The sequence below is a fragment of the Osmerus eperlanus genome, chromosome 17 (assembly GCF_963692335.1).
Source record: "Osmerus eperlanus chromosome 17, fOsmEpe2.1, whole genome shotgun sequence".
Lineage (NCBI taxonomy): Eukaryota > Metazoa > Chordata > Actinopteri > Osmeriformes > Osmeridae > Osmerus > Osmerus eperlanus.
The window spans coordinates 3,004,591-3,025,809 of NC_085034.1; the positions used below are offsets into that span (position 1 = coordinate 3,004,591).

Here is a 21,219-nt window from a genome sequence, read left to right on the forward strand (position 1 = left end):
AAGTCATGTGGGTTAAAACTGCACATGCGTCGTCCAAAACTGTTTGAACCAGAAGTTGTTCCAGAACTTTTTCTCCAAGCCTGCAGCCAGATGAGTCTCGCGAGCTGTCTCCATCTGACCCCTCCAACTGTCCTCCGTCCTATCCCTCTATAAGGGATTAGATAAACACTGGATTTGTGGATTTACAGTGATTTGGAGAGTGTTTGTGCGTGTGTTTGCGCGCGCGTGTGTGTGTATTTGAGAGCGAGTGAGCTCAACAACCGATCAACACCTCCCAGTCTATTACCGCCCCTCTCCCCCAACATTATCCAAAACGCATACCGACATCACTATATTTGATCAACTGAAAGAATAGACTGTCACCAATGAAAAGCTGCACGAAAAGTCGTGAATAGTTAATTTTTCTCATTTATATGAAGAGCTGTTTAGGATATAATTCAGATTGTCCTTACACAAACATAATGAAACGCATACACATTCACATGAAACGTTCACACACATTCATACTGAAAACTCATGCGTGTGGGAACAATTCACATGTGGATGTGTATGCGTTTCACATGCATTGCATGTGAAATGCATAAAACATGGGCTAAACTGGGCATGGATTTATGAAATTACATGTCAGAAAGACGTCAAATGTAAACCATTCTTTGGGGCTTGTCAGATCGTCATTATTTGCGGGCTGGCGATTATGGTTTTATTAGGAACGAGGTTGGACGAAAGATTATAGTTTCAATCAGTCTCAAACGCTTGCGGCTTTGCTTGGCTAGCATATCCTCCTCCATACCAGTCTACCTCTTCGGCCAATAGCGACCGTGCATGCGATGCGTGCGCTCCCTGCCACTCACCGTCTCTAACCAATAGAAAAGTTAAGAGGCACGCACGGGACGCTCCACGGGCTCGGCTGTGGGTCTGTGCGGTTCGGATCCAGGTGTTCTATGCGGAGAATGCCCTGAAAATACCAAACAGTCCGTTTACAGGTAAGGTCGTTTTAGCATGGATATATACACAGACAGTAGCATCTGAAGAATGAGTCGGAACTTCTTACAGTCGCATTTAGGGCATCTAAAGCCTATGGGGAAGCGGGTGGGGAAGCAACGTTTTGGAGTACCGCATTGCAGGGCAGTGAACTATCGGTGCCGATGGTACCGCTGTTTTAGTAATCTCGGCAGAAGTGCGCAACAACTTTGACAAACAGTAGACGCCATTTTCAGAATCAGAATACAAATCAGAATCAGAATCAGTTTTTATTCGCCATGAAAGTTTGCACAGAAAATGAATTTACTTTGGCCGAAAGATACCGACCGAGGATGGTTTGAGGATGGTTTGGACTTTCACGGGTATCGTTATTAAACTGCCAAAGTAATGTCAGATCTACATCTCAAGGTGATTGTGAAATGATTAGAAATCGAGCCTCATAAAGCGACCATTCTGCCTGACAGTTGGGTATAGACGCAAGGTGAACCCAGAGAATGCGTCAAGGGCGCAGTGTGGCTGTGCTGTCAGTAATTCTCCTAACATTATATCACAGGTCCACCTCTCCCACGTTTCTAAGTGAGGTGAGGTCGGGTGAATTTACGAGCTTTGGGGATTCACTCGTCACTGTTTGAAATTAATCTTATTTTGTTGTCCATTAACAGATGGCAGATATCATACACATAAGTATACAAATCATAATATTCACTGATAATTCTGACAATACTTTCTGATTGTAGAGTGCTACAGTAGATCAAAGCAAACTTAGCCAAAGAGTCGTTTGTTAAAAAGTCAAACAGAACCAGAGTCAAAATAATGCATTGAATGTACACTCCATGTGACAATAGTTATCATGGCCTATTATCAGTACCAACTGGCTGTCTTTGACATGTTTTGACCAAAAAACACAATCTGTCAGCCAGTCGGCTTACAGCAATACAGCTGATGACCTAGATATTGCTGGCCTGGCCAGGCAGGGGTCTGCTACTGAGCTCAGGGGAGATTACAGCCTGCTGGAGAACAGCAGCTCTGGGGAGATGAGCAGGGATCTGTCACACGGAGCTTGACGACATCCGTCTCAACACTGAGGTTTCCACTCTCAGAATGTTCCCAATGTAGAAAGATACGGGTGAATTGTTTGCCTTTTGTCAGATCTTTCCTTCGCAGTAGCATGTACGCACCAGAGAAGGGTGACGGCAGTCTTGAAGCTGTAGGTGTGTCTGTTCTGGAGTTGTTCCTGGAGATCCTGCTAGCCCTGCCATTTTATTAGCATACTGCTGCTGCTGGGTGGGATTTCTGTTGAGTCAGCCTGCCTGAGAAGCATGTGAGGCCTGCAGCAGACACAGCCTACTGGCAAGGAGACTCACTCCATCCTACTGGAGGAGAGGTGTGGGGGGAGGGGCAGGTGGAGGAGGGGGAAGAGGACCAGAAAGGGGTGGAGCAGGACGAGGACAGGACAGGGGAGCCAGAGGAGAGAGAGGTGCCTGGTTTATTCAGTATTCTTTACGTCTTTAACTCTCCCATCTCACTGTCTATCCTCCTCTCGTTCGCGCCTTCTCAGGTCACAGTTCTGACAGGCTTTCTGTCTGTCTAGAGGCTGGAGAGACAGGGAACAAGGCTGGGGCTGAGGCTGGGGCTGGGTGAAGGACGGAGCACGTCTGGAGCAGACAGGGGATTCTGTCTCTTTCTCTTCCCCTCTCTTTCTCGCTCTATTGCTCTCTCTCTCTCTGCCTCTACGTCTCTCTACCTCTCTCTTCCTCTCCATCTCTCTCTTTCTGTCTCTCTATCTCTCTCCCTCCCCCTCTCTAGTGTCCGACTGCAGTGGTACGAGCGTGCTCGTACTGTATCATGCAGGACCGATGTCTAAGCATGTGTCGCATCACAGCTAGGACTACCGTGTCTCAGCACTGCAGTGTTTCTTGTGTGTGTGTGAGTGTGTGTGGGTCCCCTGCATGACTATATTCGATGCCTTCTGCTGAGTCATGTTGTTATAAATAATGTATCCATCCTGCACAGAGCCTTTCAGTCCCACCCAGCCTTCCCCTGGTAGGCGGGCAGGTCCTGCACGCACATGCCCGTTCACCTGAATGTCTGTCCTGCCTCTGCAGTCCTTAATGATGATGTGCTGAGCTCTTTATCTTCCAGAGTAGCTGGAAGATAAAGAGCGATACACAGATGTAGAGTGATACACAGACATCCTACAGTACCACCAGTCATCTGCTTCCTGTCTCCTCTCTAGCAGAGAATCCCAGTCCTGTAGCCCGGCTGGCTGTCCACCCGTCTGTGTGTCTGTAAACCGGTCTGCGGGGGGTGTTGGGTTCCTGAGGCGTGCGAGGGGTGTGACTAGGTGTCATGGCGTCTAATGGACTTGTTCTCCTGATTCTCTCCTCCTCGTTCTCCCTCTCAGGTGAGTGACATGGCACCTCTACCTTCACTGCACCTTGTCTCTTTAGCATGGGAACGTTGACTAAGGATTAGCAATTTTAACCCACCCTAATGCCATGTCGACTATTATTTTCTGGTATTTGTTTGTTTTTAATGTCGGTAGATGAATGAGAGAACACTTTTTTTTCGAAAAGAGAACCATGTCTAAAAATAAAGTTCAGATGAAAAGCACAACTGAATCCTCCCTCGCTGCTTTCTCTGTCCTACAGAAGCGTTTCTGTTCGGTGACCCTAGAATCTACGGAGGTGAGTTGCCTGCAGATTTAATCTACACACACACACACACACACACACACACACACACACTCACACACAGTTTTCTCTCTCTAATGCATCTCTAATGTAGTTTAGACCCTCTGGTTTTCAGATGATCGAGTTTACCTCACGCATGCTCCCTGTATCCCCCGCCTGCAGTGTGATGATGATGATGATGATGATGGTGTTGCTTCTCTCTCGTCAGACGATGCCACTGGCTATGGACCTGTGTTTGAGGAGGAGCCTCTGGACATTGTGTACACAGAGGACTCCCCTGATGGAAGGATCTCCATGAACTGTAGAGCAAGGGCCAACCCTCCGGCTACATACAGGTGACACACACACACACGTACGCACCCACACACACACACGTACGCACACACACACACACGTACGCACACGCACCCACACACACGTACGCACACACACACACGTACGCACACACACACACACACGTACGCACACGCACCCACACACACGTATATGAGAGGCCGTATAGGCCTTAATTCATACTTGATCTCACATACACGCCATGACCTCACATATATACCATTATACTCTCACATATATACCATTATACTCTCACATATACACCATTATACTCTCACATATACACCATTATACTCTCACATATACACTATTATACTCTCACATATATACACCATTATACTCTCACATATACACTATTATACTCTCACATATACACCATTATACTCTCACATATACACCATTATACTCTCACATATACACCATTATACTCTCACATATACACCATTATACTCTCACATATACATCATTATACTCTCACATATACACCATTATACTCTTGCACATAAACTGGCATACACTCTTACACACACAAAAATACCGTCTTATATGCACCATCATACTAAAGTATGACAATATATGTAAGAGACAAATAGTATGTGTGAAACAGAATGTTACTATATGTAAGAGAATAACAGGATGTGTAAGAGAGAATACTTGTCTATGTGAGAGAGAATACTTGTCTATGTAAGAGAGAATACTTGTCTATGTGAGAGAGAATACTTGTCTATGTGAGAGAGAATACTTGTCTATGTGAGGGAGAATACTTGTCTATGTGAGAGAGTATACTTGTCTATGTGAGAGAGAATACTTGTCTATATGAGAAAGAATACTTGTCTATGTGAGAGAGTTTGTTTCAAACGGAAGGCAGTTTGATTGAAAAGGAAGTAGTACTGAATTCTCAGTTCCTGATTGGCTTACACATGAAGAAGAAGGATTTGGGGTAGATGTAGCTAACAACCACCTTCCCTATCAAGACGAGACTTAGTGACATGACAAGATGGATTCATCAATAACATTTTGCATACTCCAAATCCTAAGGCGTCATTGTCAGAAATGTTGTATCAAGGGCGACAGCCATACGCGGGGGCTGTTTCTAACGCTAACGTTGACAATGAAATGCGCCGGCTCTTCAGACCTGGATCAGGTGCATCAAGGAGCGGCTATCAAGGAGCGGCTGCTGGATCCAGGATCCAGGATCCAGCATTTCATCGTTAGCGTTAGAAATAGCCACTGTGGATGGCTGTCGTCTTTGATTCCAACATTTCTGACAACGATTCAAGCAAATCCACTAAAAAACTCAAATGTAGAATTCCATAGTTGTTTAGGAAGCTATACCGACCCCCACTACTTGAGTCAAAAGTCCTAGATCAGTTTTTCAATTGATGAAACAAACTATCATTTAAATTAAAGCCAATGCCTGTGTGAATACCGTCCCGTGGCACTGGGGTTTTAACCGTTGACGTCTTTAATTAGCCGAGTGGTCTTTACACCCTTGGCTATTAACCTAAACTTCAATGCCACAAACTGAACTTCAATCTGTTCACAACATTTTCCAGTTGGGACTTTTAAGATCCTATTTGAGTGTAGGCCCCTATGCCCGATGAGTGCCCGCACCCATTCACTGCAACAAAAGCTTCATGGATCCGACTCGGAATCTGAGTTTAGAGACGCTTGACAAAAAAAAATGTTTGGCGTGTGGTGCGTTTTGGAATTGTTAATGTGATGTGTTCCCATCGTATTTAAGTTTACAAAGAAGAGGTTTGTTAATGTGACTGTATACATATCTCACTCGTACTGGCTAATCAGCTAACATGTTAAAGTAGCCTAGTATACATCCAAAGTCGCTGTCGTGAAACTAGCCTCATTTTCACAAAAGGCTTCGAGGTCAAATTAAAAACCTTTAAAAACGTCTACATTTAGCAAATATTATTGTGCACAAGTATTTTAGTATAGTTAATATGTAATTTAATTCCATAATTTCCCCAGGAATAACTGTAAAAACGTAATTCAGGAACGGGTCTGTCCTCCCTACAATAACGCCGCAGCATTTGGAGTATAAAATGTTAATAAAATGTTAATAAAATGTTATTAATGAGTCCAATGGCTTCATTAAGCCGCCCACTCTCTGCCATCTTATCATGTCACTCAGTCTCGTCTTGATAGGGAAGGTGGGCGTTAGCTACATCTACCCCAAATCCTTCTTCATGTGTAAGCCAATCAGGAACTGAGAATTCAGTACTACTTCCTTTTCAATCAAACTGCCTTCCGTTTCAATCAAACTCTCTCACATAGACAAGTATTCTCTCTCATATAGACAAGTATTCTCTCTCACATAGACAAGTATTCTCTCTCACATAGACAAGTATTCTCTCTCACATAGACAAGTATTCTCTCTCACATAGACAAGTATTCTCTCTCATATAGACAAGTATTCTCTCTCACATACACAAGTATTCTCTCTCACATAGACAAGTATTCTCTCTCACATAAACAAGTATTCTCTCTCACATAGACAAGTATTCTCTCTCACATAGACAAGTATTCTCTCACATAGATAAGTATTCTCTCTTACACATCCTGTTATTCTCTTGCATATAGTAACATTCTGTTTCACACATACTATTTGTCTCTTACATATATTGTCATACTTTAGTATGATGGTGCATATAAGACGGTATTTTTGTGTGTGTAAGAGAGTATGCCAGTTTATGTGCAAGAGTATAATGGTGTATGTGTGAGAGTATAATGGTGTATATGTGAGAGTATAATGGTATGTATGTGAGAGTATAATGGTATATATGTGAGAGTATAATGGTATATATGTGAGAGTATAATGGTGTATATGTGAGAGAATAATGGTATATATGTGAAAGTATAATGGTATATATGTGAGGTCATGGCGTGTATGTGAGAGTATAATGGTGTATATGTGAGAGTATAATGGTATATACGTGAGAGTATAATGGTATATATGTGAGAGTATAATGGTATATATGTGAGGTCATGGCATGTATGTGAGACCAAGTATGAATTATGGCCTATACGGCCTCTCATACACGTACGCACACACACACACGTACGCACACACACACACACACGTACGCACACACACACACACACGTACGCACCCACACACACATACACACACGCACACACACGTACGCACACACACACACGTACGCACACACACACACGCACCCACACACACGTACGCACACACACACACGTACGCACACACACACACACACGTACGCACACACACACACACGTACGCACCCACACACACACACATACACACACCCACACACACGTACGTACACACACACACACGTACGTACACACACACACACGTACGCACACACACACATACGTATGCACGCACACACACACACACATGCACCCACACACAAAGACGCACACACACACACACACGTGGAATATTGGATGGAATATTGCATCTATATTTCTACTTTGTCCTCACCCTCTTTCCATCTCTTCCTCTCTTCTTTCCTCTTCCGTTCCTCCCTACCTGCAGGTGGCGCCGTGATAAGTGGGAGATCAAGCTGATGGAGCAGCCTGACGAGCACTACAGTCTGGTGGGGGGAAACCTGGTCATCACCAACCCCAAGCAGAAGAAGCACGCAGGAACGTACGTGTGCGTGGCCAAGAACATCTACGGAACCGTCATCAGCAAAGAGGCCACGATCAAGTTCGGATGTGAGTGAAACCTTGGAGGCTGTGGCTTTTAGCTAAGAGGCACTTTAGTTCGTTTGAGTGTCTTTGGATTTACTGTAGTTCTCTTTAAAGTGTTTCCTGGAACTACAACCATTAGCATTGCCTTCCACCACAGCTATATGAGTGCTAATTTAGAGTCCCTATGTAGCAATGCTTCACCGTCAACCTCCTTCCTCTGCCCCCCCCCCTCCCAAACACACACACACACCCTGAGCAGATATGGATGCATTCCCGGAGGAGGAGAGGGACCCTGTGTTGGTCAAGGAGGGCCAAGGAGCCGTGCTGCTTTGTGCCCCTCCTAAACGCTGGCCATGTAAGTACCCCCACGTTAAGGACAACTTCCTTATTTAATAAGATCATGTTTTTGGGCGGGTATCTGCCACAATCAGACTCTTAACTACACAACTAAAAACAATATTGCCTTATTTGTGAAAGAAAGGAATCGAAAGCCACTAACCTCCTCTTCTCTTCTTCCTCATGCTCCTATCCCCTCCTTCTCTCCCAGACGAGGTGACGTTCCGGTGGATCTACAACGAGTTCCCGGTGTTCCTGCAGCCGGACCGCCGGCGCTTCGTGTCCCAGAGCACGGGGAACCTCTACATCTCCAAGGTGGAGGCCCAGGACGCAGGGAACTACTCCTGCTTCGTCTCCAGCCCCATCATCGGCAAGAGTGTCTTCTCCAAGTTCATCCCCCTCATCCCCTCCGCTGACGAATGTGAGTACATCCGTAGCCGTACCGAACCCCCTGTCCCACACTGACCCCCTGTCCCACACTGACCCCCTGTCCCACACTGACCCCCAGTCCCACACTGACCCCCTGTCCCACACTGACCCCCTGTCCCACACTGACCCCCAGTCCCACACTGACCCCCTGTCCCACACTGACCCCCTGTCCCACACTGACCCCCTGTCCCACACTGACCCCCTGTCCCACACTGACCCCCAGTCCCACACTGACCCCCTGTCCCACACTGACCCCCTGTCCCACACTGACCCCCAGTCCCACACTGACCCCCTGTCCCACACTGACCCCCTGTCCCACACTGACCCCCAGTCCCACACTGACCCCCTGTCCCACACTGACCCCCAGTCCCACACTGACCCCCTGTCCCACACTGACCCCCTGTCCCACACTGACCCCCAGTCCCACACTGACCCCCTGTCCCACACTGACCCCCTGTCCCACACTGACCCCCTGTCCCACACTGACCCCCTGTCCCACAAACGACCCTTCTACGTTGTCAAGATGGGTAAATATAGAAAGGAAGGAAACTCTGTAGAGGATCTGCAGTGTTACGATCTGATAAAACATCAGACATCTTTACTGTAATGAATCACGACGACCTCTGTGGGTGTGCCGCGGCCTGCCCCTCCTCCAGATCCCACAGAGAGGAAGTTCCCAGCTGACCTCCGGGTGACCTTCCCTGACACCACAGCCATGCTGGCCTCCAACATCACGCTGGAGTGCTTCGCTCTTGGCAAGTAAGTCAACACACACTTAGGCACCACTCACCTGACCCTGTGTGGTTAGTTGCTGTCATCTTCCTAACCACATGTGGTTGTGTTATGGTCACTATTCCATCGAACCACATGCTCGGGCTGCTATCGTGGCCTTTGCTCTAGCGCTGTGCTCATGTTCCTGTGGTCCGCTGTTCTTACTATTTGCGGTTGTGTTGCGGTCAGCCCCATTCCCCACATCCTGTGGAGAAAGGTGGGCGCCACAGACCTGCCAGCAGGCCACGAGATCAGCATGTCCGGAGCGCTGCTGCATCTCTACAACGTCCAGTACGAAGACGCCGGCAAGTACGAGTGTGAGGCCATCAACTCCAAAGGAAAAGACTGGCACCACAACTGGCTCTACGTACAGTGTAAGCACCTGAGCACAACACTCTAGCCTGAACCTGAACACGCCAGTTTAGAAACGAGGTAGACCCTCTGAGACTGTGTTGTGATTGACAGCTATGTGTTGTGATTGACAGCTCTGTGTTGTGATTGAGAGCTCTGTGTTGTGATTGACAGCTATGTGTTGTGATTGACAGCTCTGTGTTGTGATTGACAGCCGCTCCTGAGTGGGCCCAGACCATCAACAACACCCAAAAGGACATTGGGTCGGAGCACACCATGGGTTGTGTGGCCATGGGCAAGCCCTTCCCCTACATCCGCTGGCTCAAGGACGGATTCACGGTAGGAATGTTTAAAAAATAAAATAAAATACAATTGTTAAAAAAAAAATATCAATAAAGAAGTTTCCAAAATATTTGTCAAAAAACGTTTTGGAAAAAACATTGCCTACAAGTTCGCGAATGCCTGGTCTAGAAAATTTAAGTAAAAGTTGTGATGGACCGCAACTAATACAATGGACCCACCTTTGTCATTGACATTGCCAGGGTTTGTCTCTGTGTCTCAGATTGGAAAAGGCGAGCTGAAGTTCTCCAGTCTGACCTTTGATGACTCAGGGATGTACCAGTGCATCGCCGAGAACTACTGGGGAACCATCTACGCCAACGCAGAGCTGCGTGTGATCGGTGGGTGCAGGCCAAACGAGCTGTCCCGTCGGTCCATCTATCTGAATGTGTGTTATAGAACTGGAAGGTTGAATCTATTTTGCTCCCTCTCCTCTCCCCAGCCTGCCCCCCCTCGTTCGAGTTCAACCCCGTTAGGAGGCAGCTCCTGGGAGCCAGAGATGGACGCGTGGTGATCGAGTGCAAACCCCGCGCCGCCCCCAGACCCCAGTTCAGCTGGAGAAAGGACAAGGAGCTGCTCTTCAATAACTCACGGTTAGCACTGCTACCACTGGAGGGTCCTCACGGTTAGCACTGCTACCACTGGAGGGTCCTCATGGTTAGCACTGCTACCACTGGAGGGTCCTCACGGCTAGCAGTGCTACCACTGGAGGGTCCTCACGGTTAGCACTGCTACCACTGGAGGGTCCTCATGGTTAGCACTGCTACCACTGGAGGGTCCTCACGGTTAGCACTGCTACCACTGGAGGGTCCTCACGGTTAGCACTGCTACCACTGGAGGGTCCTCACGGTTAGCACTGCTACCACTGGAGGGTCCTCACGGTTAGCACTGCTACCACTGGAGGGTCCTCACGGTTAGCACTGCTACCACTGGAGGGTCCTCACGGTTAGCACTGCTACCACTGGAGGGTCCTCACGGTTAGCACTGCTACCACTGGAGGGTCCTCACGGTTAGCACTCCTCCCTCTGGCTTCTGCATACCGAACGTGTTTTTTCTGCCCACCTCAGGATCTCTATCTTGTTCGACGGCAGTCTGGAGATCCTAAATGCCACGAGGAACGACGAGGGTGTGTACACGTGCTTCGCTGAGAACAACCGCGGCAAGGCCAACAGCACTGGCACCCTCACCATCACAGGTGTTTGGGATTATATCTCCTGTGTGGGTGTTTCTGGAGATATTGTGTATGAGGGGGATCATATCTTGGTGCGTGTGTATTTGTGTGTGTGTGTTTGTGGTAATTTCTTGGTGTGTGACTATCCCTCGGTGTGTTTCCAGAGGCGACCAGTATCACAGTAGCCCCAGAGGATGCCGTGGTGGAGGTTGGGGGGGAGGTGGTCCTGAGCTGCTCCGCCTCCTACGACCCCATGCTGGACGTGACGTTCATCTGGGCCATCGACTATCGCGTCATCGACTTCAACGCAGAGAGACGCGACTTTGAACGCATCATGGTACACACGCTATCAGGACACTAGCTGCTAAAACCTCATGGTCCACATTATACACAGGTACTGAGAAGTGGATATCTTTCTTCTCTCCTACCCTCCCTCCCGCAGGGTGCTGAGGACAGCGGGGATATGAAAATCATGAACATTCAGGTGAATCACGCGGGACGCTACATCTGCACAGCCCAGACTGTGGTGGACAATGCCACCGCCTATGCCGACGTCAAGGTCATAGGTCAGTTCCCAGCATGCTCAGTCTGGCTGGCTCTTGGGTCTCAAGGGGACCTACACCATACAAAATATCCAAATACCCTTTTATTTCTGCCTTGCTACTCTCTCCTGGATATTTCCTAGCATTTTGTCTCTGCTTCCCCCTTCCTTACCTGCGCTTCTCCCCGCGCCCCCCAGGGCGCCCAGGCCCCCCAGGTGTGGTGGTCGTGGAGGAGATCGGGGACAAGTCAGTAAAGCTGACGTGGAGTAAGGGAGCGGACCACCACAGCCCCATCCTGCACTACACCATCCAGACCAGGGACTTCTGGGCTCTGGACTTTGAGGACTGGAGGACAGCCAGCACCTGTAGGTCCACCTCTCTGCCACCAGAGGGAGCTCTCACACTGACTCTGACACAGTCAAGAGGAACTACTGTACACTTACTAACCTGTAAAACTGTGTCATTATATGTAATATAGTACTAAGCAATTCTTCAAAGTAAGCATGCACAGGTTTTACTCTCAACATCAAAAAGTAAAGGGAGTATTAATTGAATTGAACCCTTTTCCCCCCGAACCTTCTGCCTGTGTGAAGCCCCCACCATCCTGGGCGCGTCTGCCGAGAGCGCTGACGTGACGGACCTGTTCCCCTGGATGGAATACGAGTTCAGGATCTACGCCACCAACGAGTACGGAGACGGAGAGGCCTCCGTCCCCTCCATCAAGATCAAGACCTGGGACGCAGGTAGGGGCTGTGTGTGTGTGTGAGGGGGGCTGTGTGTGTGTGTGAGGGGGGCTGTGTGTGTGTGTGAGGGGGGCTGTGTGTGTGTGTGAGGGGGGCTGTGTGTGTGTGTGAGGGGGGCTGTGTGTGTGTGTGAGGGGGGCTGTGTGTGTCTATGTGTGAGGGGGGCTGTGTGTGTCTATGTGTGAGGGGGGCTGTGTGTGTCTATGTGTGAGGGGGGCTGTGTGTGTGTGTGAGGGGGGCTGTGTGTGTGTGTGAGGGGGGCTGTGTGTGTGTGTGAGGGGGGCTGTGTGTGTCTATGTGTGAGGGGGGCTGTGTGTGTGTGTGAGGGGGGCTGTGTGTGTGTGTGAGGGGGGCTGTGTGTGTCTATGTGTGAGGGGGGCTGTGTGTGTGTGTGTGTGAGGGGGGCTGTGTGTGTGTGTGTGAGGGGGGCTGTGTGTGTGTGTGAGGGGGGCTGTGTGTGTGTGTGAGGGGGGCTGTGTGTGTCTATGTGTGAGGGGGGCTGTGTGTGTGTGTGAGGGGGGCTGTGTGTGTGTGTGTGAGGGGGGCTGTGTGTGTCTATGTGTGAGGGGGGCTGTGTGTGTCTATGTGTGAGGGGGGCTGTGTGTGTCTATGTGTGAGGGGGGCTGTGTGTGTCTATGTGTGAGGGGGGCTGTGTGTGTGTGTGTGTGAGGGGGGCTGTGTGTGTCTATGTGTGAGGGGGGCTGTGTGTGTCTATGTGTGAGGGGGGCTGTGTGTGTCTATGTGTGAGGGGGGCTGTGTGTGTGTGTGAGGGGGGCTGTGTGTGTCTATGTGTGAGGGGGGCTGTGTGTGTCTATGTGTGAGGGGGGCTGTGTGTGTGTGTGAGGGGGGTTGTGTGTGTGTGAGGGGGGCTGTGTGTGTGTGTGAGGGGGGCTGTGTGTGTGTGTGAGGGGGGCTGTGTGTGTGTGTGAGGGGGGCTGTGTGTGTGTGTGAGGGGGGCTGTGTGTGTGTGTGAGGGGGGCTGTGTGTGTGTGTGAGGGGGGCTGTGTGTGTCTATATGTGAGGGGGGCTGTGTGTGTGTGTGAGGAACATCAGTGTGTATGTTTCTGGGTTGTGTGTGTGTTCTAACTCTCTCTCCTCCTCTGGTTCAGCTCCTGTGATTGTGTGTGTGTTCTAACTCTCTCTCCTCCTCTGGTTCAGCTCCTGTGGTGGCTCCTGCAAACATCGGAGGCTTTGGAGGGAGAGACGGAGAACTGATCCTCACCTGGGAGGTAGGTGTCTGAGGCCCTCCACCCTCACACTCAGGACACCCTCTGGGTTCAAGTCTTCATAATACATATGCTATATCATATATCCTAGCCTTAATAAGAAACTCATTTAATACTTGCCTATACTATTTAATAGTCTTTATACACTTTTACTATATACCGGCATACAGTATATTATGGGCTTTATAAGATGCTCATACTCTGTACTATCCAACATTATGGCCTTTCAAATACACTATTCTTTGTACTAGCCTAGAGTATATATATAATGTCCTTTTAACTAACTCATCTCTGTATTGACTGATAACATCTGTACTCTACTGAGCCCAGCCCATACAGCCCTGGTACTTCTCGGGTAAGAAGTTTGGCTACGTGGTGGCTTTCAAACCTCACGACGCCTACGACTGGTGGTACGAGACCATCTCCGACCCCGAGACGCGGCGCTATGTCCACCGCGACCCCAGCTTCGAGGTTACCGAGGAAGACTTCCAGGTCAGGGAGTTCCAGGTCAAGATCAAGTCCTTCAACAGCAAAGGTGACGGGCCGTACAGCCTGACCACAGTCATCTACTACCCACGAGACGGTGAGATCCCCACTGACCTCCCACTGACCTCCCACAGACTAACTGCTGAGTTTACAATCTGAACAAGCAAGAATGGTGGGATGAAGGGCACTACTGAAACACTGACCTGACACACTGACCTGACACAGGATATACAAAGTCTTAGTCGCTCCCCTCTCTCTCTCACACTTTCTCTCCCTCGTTCCCTCCCTTCCTCCTTTCCTCCCTCCCTCCAGTTCCTACAGAGTCTCCTACAGATGTCTACTCCAGGCCAGTCTCGTGTACAGAAGCTCTGGTTTGGTGGCTACCTGTCATGGATACGGGCACCGGCCTCACCCAGTACATAGACGGCTACCAGGTGTGCTTCTCCCACCACACCGTCCAGAACAACCTCTTCTTCATCAGCCAACCCTTGAGGCAGGCTCGCCTGCCACTAACATGTATCTGAGGGAGGGGTAATATGTGGATGAGTTTAGTTCACGTTGATTGACAGCTGTTCTGATCAACCCTGCCCCCCCTTCTTGTCGCCCAGGTGAAGTACTGGAGGAAGTATGATGACACAGAATCAGGAGCCAATCGGATCCTTGTTCCCGGGAATGCCAACAACACGCGTCTGGAGAACATGCGTCCAGATTCCCACTACCTCATCGAAGTGCGGGCCTACAATGGAGCTGGCTTTGGCCCCCCCAGCGAACACTGCGAGATGTTCACCAGGAGACCTCGTAAGACACACATGACCCACACGCAATACATAAGGAACAGTATAAGGCAGGACGTAAATGTCCATCTACCCTTGCACAATACTTGATGTAAATATAATGATATAATGGTTTGTGTGTGTGTGTGTGTGTGTGTGTGTGTGTGTGTGTGTGTGTGTGTGTGTGTGTGTGTGTGTGTGTGTGTGTGTGTGTGTGTGTGTGTGTGTGTGTGTGTGTGTGTGTGTGTGTGTGTGTGTGTAGCCCCCAGTGTGGCCCCCAGAGTGTGGCGCTACATCAGCTGGACAGGAAAGTGGCTGTATGTGTGGTGGGACCATATTGAGTACGACTGGTTTGGAAACATCTCCTTCCCTCTCTACTACAAAGTAGGTCCTGTTAAAGGCTCCCAAGGGTTTTCATTACCATGTTTATTTTATTTTTTTTACCAAAACAACTGATCATTTCTTCTTTGTGCTGTCCCTGCCTGGCTCAGGTGATGTTCAGGAAGACGGGCTACATCACCGGGCCTATCTACATCACAGGCTGGCACTTCATGGACTTCCCCATGCCCCAGGTGGGCGACTTTGAGCTGGAGGTCAGAGGTCGCTACGAGGGCGGAGATGGGCCCTCCAGGATGATCCGCATCAGGGGTGAGAGATTGGAGCATACTGTTATCTGAGTGTCTCTGATTGGGCCTGAATGAAGGCCTGTCCATTGGTGATTGGTCCAGACTAGCCTGGGTATTGAAAGATAACAAGGCTAACATGTTGACATCCTGTTTGTGTTGTTGATGGTGTTGTCGTTGTTTACCCTCCCAGGTAAGGCGTCGGTGACCACGCCCTCGCTCAGCCTGGCTTCCTTGCTGCTCCTGGCCCTGTGCATTGTGGGATTTTAGGTAGGGCAGGCCGTTGCCATGGATACGTGGCCAGAACAGGACTCCCCCAGACTGTCTTGTCTTCCCTCTGTAGAGTATGCATCTTGTCAACAATCAGTCTCCAATGGACTGCTAACGGGTACTTGGGGAACACATTAGAGCTTGGAGCCAAAACAGGCATAAGTGCGTCGTATCTAGATTTTACAGGAGAGCCAAGACCAATTTTGCTCAAGGCCCCATTTTTTACTGTTACGCCTTTCAGGTTTCTTTTAATTACAACCTATGGGTCATCATTTCAGTTTATTTTGGCACTGAAGAGATTCCACTGAGAGCTTTAATTTGATATATAATACTCATATTCGCCCTACATGGCACTTATACCTCTTTGGCTCCAAGCCCCTCAATATCTGATGTTTTCAGTATGCCTTATAGATGGTTCGTTGCATAATGTTCAATCCTCACATTTCACAGTTGCACAGTGAATTACTTTTGTACATGTAAAAGAACAACTTTTAAGTTTACAGTTATTATACAGTAGGATCCCTGCTGTTGCCAAAGGCTGCGGTAAGGAAAACTGTGGTAAGGAAAAGCACTGATGTAGTAAACATTGAAGTCAAGGAATCAGAATGATTGTAGTAAGACTGGATGTAAAGAGTCTGCTAGTTAACACCATCACATCTCTGAAGACAGCAGCTTCTCTTTGAGAAGAAAACCAGACAGTTTGTCTAAAACTGTCATATTGTACAGTTTTGTTCCAGTAAACCATGGTTTGAATTGTTCTGTCTAAACAAAAACACAGTTTTTCTGTTTTTGTCTCTTTCTCTGTTACTATCTGATATGATCATAATTGTACACACTCCAAATTCACAAGGATGTCGCTGTAACTTACCCTAGAGGGATTGCTAATCCCTTGCTAATGTTTTCATGCTAACCACCAATGCTATGTCCCTCTTAGATGCTAAAGCTAAAGCCATATTGCTTTGACAATGTCTTAACGCTAGGCTTGTCATGTTTTTTGCACTGACTGATGGTCACAGAATGTCTAAGCTGAACGCAACAAGAGGTCAGGGTTGTACAGTACTGATACCATGGTATTTGTTTGGTTCCGGAAAATTCCTTGTGTTAATATCAAGCTGCAAACTCATTAAATGCAATAAATAAGTACACTCAACTCCAGCTGTGTGTGCTTTGAGGACAGTGACTAGGTGGTTAGTTAGACCAGCAGATGGCAGTATAGATTAATGTAGTCTAGCATGTGTGTTTTACTGTGTCTGTTTCTGCCTGTGTGTGTGTGCCTGTGTGTGGTTGGAAACTGTGGTAGCCTAGCATGAAAACAAAGAACATCAATTGTTCTATAATCAATGTCTCCATTCTGTGCAAACAATGGTGCTGATAGACAACAGTTGTCTTGCATGTAGCAGATGAAGCATGTTGAATGGTGAGCTGTCACAGAACACAAAACGTGTTCCTCACTAGATTCTTTTGTTTCCCTATTCTCTATGGTTTCTTCTCTATTCGTGTTACAGCCCTGTAAGCCCTGTCTCCCTGCCCCTCATAAAACACCCTCTGTGTGATTTCCTACCTTTCCTAGTACATAGTAAACCCTGTTCCTCCCTCCCTGACATCATCCAATAACCCTGGATAATCCCGTCCATATCCATTTACTACTGACGCCTTTGTATAGGTGTACAACCTGTACAGTAAATCAGTATGGAGAAGACATTCTCCATAATTTAGCAGTCGTTACAATAGAAAGTAGGATGTTATGAATAATATAGGCAGGGTATGGTAAAACAGCCATAAAGCTTGCCGCCTGGTGTGAGTTGGACTCCATGACTTTAATGTAAAGTAGTTTGTATTAGCCCTAGCACAAAAACATCAATCACCTGGCAGCACCCTCCAGGCAGGTTAGCCAGCACTCCTGCTTATTGGCTAGGTATCTAGTTAGCTTGCTGCTACTCCCTGGCCAGGTAGCTAGTGATAGCTTCTACTTCCCTATTTGGAAATAAGAGAGTAGAAGCTAGCTCTCTTTTATTGGGGTGCTGCTTGTGTTTCTGATAGGCTGATAGGTGGCATTTACCTCTATAACTCGAGACAGGTATCAACTCGGTAGAAAACATACGTCCGTTAATTGTATAGCGGCACAAGTTATCCCTTACTTCTAGTCACGCTCTCACGCAACACCTTGTATAATACAAGGTGTTGCGTGAGAGCGTGATAAATGTTCGAAATGCGTTACGGTGAATGCGTAGGGTTTCCACCTTCTTTACCGGGATTTTTTTTAATTATTTCCTGGGACATTAATTGTCCCGGTATTTGAGAAAATGTATTTCTCAATTTGAATTCCATCGTTTTAAATAAAACGTAGTTGTAATTTCCTTTTACTTCTATATTTTCTTCCTGGTTATGTTCAAGCATCCAATTTTGTGTCCGTAAACGGGTAAAACACAGCGAAGATTGGCCATGTGTACTTTTTTTACACTTGTCCGAGTGTTGTCCGATGGCCGGTGGCAACCCTACGAATGCGTGAGACTTGAGAGCCCTGTTTAGCGCTATGATTTGATGGGCAGGGCTCAAACTATTCTCCCTTTTTAATGATACAGCACAATCGTACAATTTTATAATTGATGGCAAATTATTTCGCGGACCCCCTGGCTATAGCTACAGCATCCTCTTTCTCCTTTGCAAGGAGAAAAGTGGGGTCCCCGGACCCCTAGGGGTCCGCAAACCCCACTTGCTCTAAGTCTTCCAGGCCAATGCGATCTGATACAGATGTGCAGTGTTACCTTGCACTAACCTGGTCAGAAAGCCTGCCTTTGGAGGCCTCTCCTTCTGTGTTATTGGTTGAGGTGGCATGTTGTCACACCGGGAAGTAATTGCCACTCATATTGATGTTTTATAGGCCTGTTTACACTGTGAACAATGGCTTTTAAAAATGTCCCTGGCACTACAGGACACGACTGTCCTGCTGTGCTCTGTCAAGCTGATGTTGTTCTGCTCACAGCCTTTTCTGCATTAATGTCAGAGAAGACACACCTGGGACAACTCATCCGAATGCAGCAAAGGAAGAAAAGACTGCTGGTACGGTTCCTTCAATAAAAACATATTGTTTGGAAAGAGTTTTAATGAATTAGTAAAAATACAGATTTGAAATTATTGCTGTGGAATAGGGAACTTCTAAAACCAAACTTTACTTGCACATATCTTCTGGTCTGCACTGGACTCGTGTGGTCTGACCTGATATATCATCTTGCTTGTCAGTAGCTAACAAGACATCCATGCTGATGGATAGACGGCTATCTAACTGATGAAAGGAGAAAGAGGATGCTGTAGCTTAGAGGCTGAAGGGGTGAGTAAGAGAACATGACACATCACTGGGATGCCTCAAGGTGCTGTCATCTGCCCTGTCCTCACACGCACTAGCTGATAAACCCAGCGGTTTGTCACCTGACATGCCTCTCCCTGGCGGAAGGACAGACTCTTGCGGAAACTTCAAAAGCACAGCGTTATTGTAAAAGTTAGTAAAAGGCCTTCGAGGTGAGAATGTCTGATGAACACATCACTCCACGCCAGCTCTCTCTTGTTCCAGGAAGTTGATAGGTGTTGACTTCATCAGCGGCTGTGTTGTGGACTGTAACACAGCAGGTCAGATGTGGGCCGGGAAGCCGGGGGTTCCTCAGAGATCTCTTTGTACTTTTGGCACAAACAGTCAAAACTACAACAGTAACAGCAGAGTTGAAAGCAGAATTGGGATGGTCAGTATCATTTGGTAACCCCGCTTCATGGGACTAATGGCGTTCTGACGGTAGTTTAAGAAAACTGCTGTGTGTCGTGTTGTCCTTCTAGAGGGGTGTGGAAAAACTGCGACCTCTCCTCTCTCACAGCACTTCCAGCTGGTGTCAGATACAGCTGCATCAGCGTCAGGTAGCGAGATCAGGTTCATTCACAGGGAGACAAATGGCGCCCTAGACAAAAGGCTTATGTAAAGAGCTATTAGCAACAATGCATCGCCAAGATGATGATGTCAGCCTGTCCTCTCACAACCGATTATTTTAGAACGAGTACAGTCTTCCCACAGCCCACACACACACACACATACACTGACACACACACACAAACACACAACACCTGTTCAGCAGATATGTATAAATTATCAGGTTGCCTGTTGAGAATGCAGAGTAGGAGACAGTCTTACGTGGGAGGGAGTTAATGCATTACATCGCTAATAGAGACAGATGCATTTTTAATGAGTGGCAGTGCCCTGAGCTAGAGAAGCATCACATTATGCTAACTAAGTGAAACATGCTAACAGGATGCTGTGGCCCAGGGTTGTTCTTGAATAGAGGCTTGTCTCTCTCTCCTCTGTGTGGGTCAGGCATCTGGTTGGCCCGCAGTTCCCTGGGCTTGGAGGCTGGGAACTGTTCACTAATGATCTCTGACTGCACAGTATCAGGAAGGCGGCTGAATCGTGTTTCAGAGGAAACAGGTTTAATGCATGCAGAGCAAAGGTGCTGATGCAGGAACTCAAAGTGGAGGCAAGCAACTGTATCCAAAAAGTGAGCTGTTGGTTTTGTGAAATGTAGGAACGGCTTCAGGGTAGCATCAGACAGCAGTGTCACATCGATTGGTTCACAGTCGTCACCTTGAGTTTGTGTGTGTGTGTCTTCAGGTTGAAACATTGAGCGGGTGTGTGTCGAGATGACAAGGTTAGACAGTGATGTAGCTCAGTAAACCCCACCTGATAAAAATTGATTCAAAAGCGATAAGGAAGAAAGAGAAAGGGAGATTGCTCACTCCTCAGTCCATGCATAGGCCCTGTAATTTAACATCTTCCCTTGTATTTTGGAATCCAGTCACGTTGTCCTTCCTATGTTTAGGAAAGCTTTGGTGCTCCTTCGATCTGTAATGGTGCATTTGTATGGTGTCACTTTGCCTGCTGTTAAGCTGGGGCTTGCTGTTTGGGGTGAATCTCCACGTCTGGGACTTACACATCAGAAGAGACCTGCGGCTTCGCATCATTTTGAAGGCCCTCGGAGCACAATAGAAGAACATTACCCAGCAGTCGCTCCTCTGGAGTGAATAGAATAATAGAGTGACTATTACCCCTCCAGGACTCCACTCAGACGCCAGCGGCCTGATACAAGCATGATTGCAGCACGATGGTTATGCAGACAAACACTCTTTCTGTGGACAGACAGGCCATCTCTGTCTGACTCAGAGGGCAGTGTGCACTGGCTGGGGAGGTTCAGATCCACTCTACCCTGGATCTTCATAACAACACCATTAAGGAGCCATATGAGATGTTGGCTGGAATATTGATTAGTGTGTGTCTGTGTGTGTGTGTGTGATTGAGTGTGTGTATGTGTGTGTTTGTCAGGTTGAGTTGATGGTGACTGTTGTCTGTGTGTATGTAGAAGAATCCAATTTCAGGTAATTGGAGTCAGTAATTGAAATTTATTTTGCTACTACAGTTCAGGTCT

The 21,219-nt window shown here is 47.8% G+C and overlaps 1 protein-coding gene across 3 annotated transcripts; it reads left to right on the forward strand.

Annotated features, from left to right (window-relative positions):
* The first annotated feature begins 841 nt into the window (after positions 1 to 841).
* On the forward strand, positions 842 to 16,923 carry cntn1b (contactin 1b). 3 transcript variants are annotated; one of them, XM_062482979.1, is made up of 24 exons: positions 842 to 983; positions 3,218 to 3,385; positions 3,633 to 3,668; positions 3,883 to 4,009; positions 7,543 to 7,724; positions 7,960 to 8,055; positions 8,248 to 8,457; positions 9,122 to 9,224; positions 9,426 to 9,610; positions 9,802 to 9,926; positions 10,150 to 10,267; positions 10,369 to 10,519; positions 10,994 to 11,121; positions 11,262 to 11,434; positions 11,540 to 11,663; positions 11,837 to 12,004; positions 12,233 to 12,382; positions 13,541 to 13,611; positions 13,939 to 14,191; positions 14,407 to 14,528; positions 14,703 to 14,892; positions 15,130 to 15,251; positions 15,359 to 15,515; positions 15,684 to 16,923. In XM_062482979.1, the coding sequence occupies exons 2-24, from the start codon at positions 3,331 to 3,333 to the stop codon at positions 15,758 to 15,760; spliced, it is 3,123 nt and encodes a 1,040-aa protein (XP_062338963.1). In that variant the 5' UTR covers positions 842 to 983; positions 3,218 to 3,330; the 3' UTR covers positions 15,761 to 16,923. The 3 variants fall into 3 exon arrangements, with proteins under 3 accessions (XP_062338963.1, XP_062338964.1, XP_062338965.1); XM_062482980.1 differs by having other exon boundaries at positions 869 to 983; positions 3,221 to 3,385; XM_062482981.1 differs by lacking the exon at positions 842 to 983 and adding an exon at positions 1,255 to 1,389.
* Positions 16,924 to 21,219: the final 4,296 nt, after the last annotated feature.

What these genes read in the sequence shown, in the direction of transcription:
- cntn1b (XM_062482979.1), top strand. Translation starts at nt 3,331, where the DNA reads ATGGCGTCTAATGGACTTGTTCTCCTGATTCTCTCCTCCTCGTTCTCC. An exon ending in GAGTGCTTCGCTCTTGGCAA is followed by an intron (nt 9,225 to 9,425) that starts GTAAGTCAACAC and finishes TGTTGCGGTCAG; the next exon opens with CCCCATTCCCCACATCCTGT. An exon ending in GATCAAGACCTGGGACGCAG is followed by an intron (nt 12,383 to 13,540) that starts GTAGGGGCTGTG and finishes CCTCTGGTTCAG; the next exon opens with CTCCTGTGGTGGCTCCTGCA.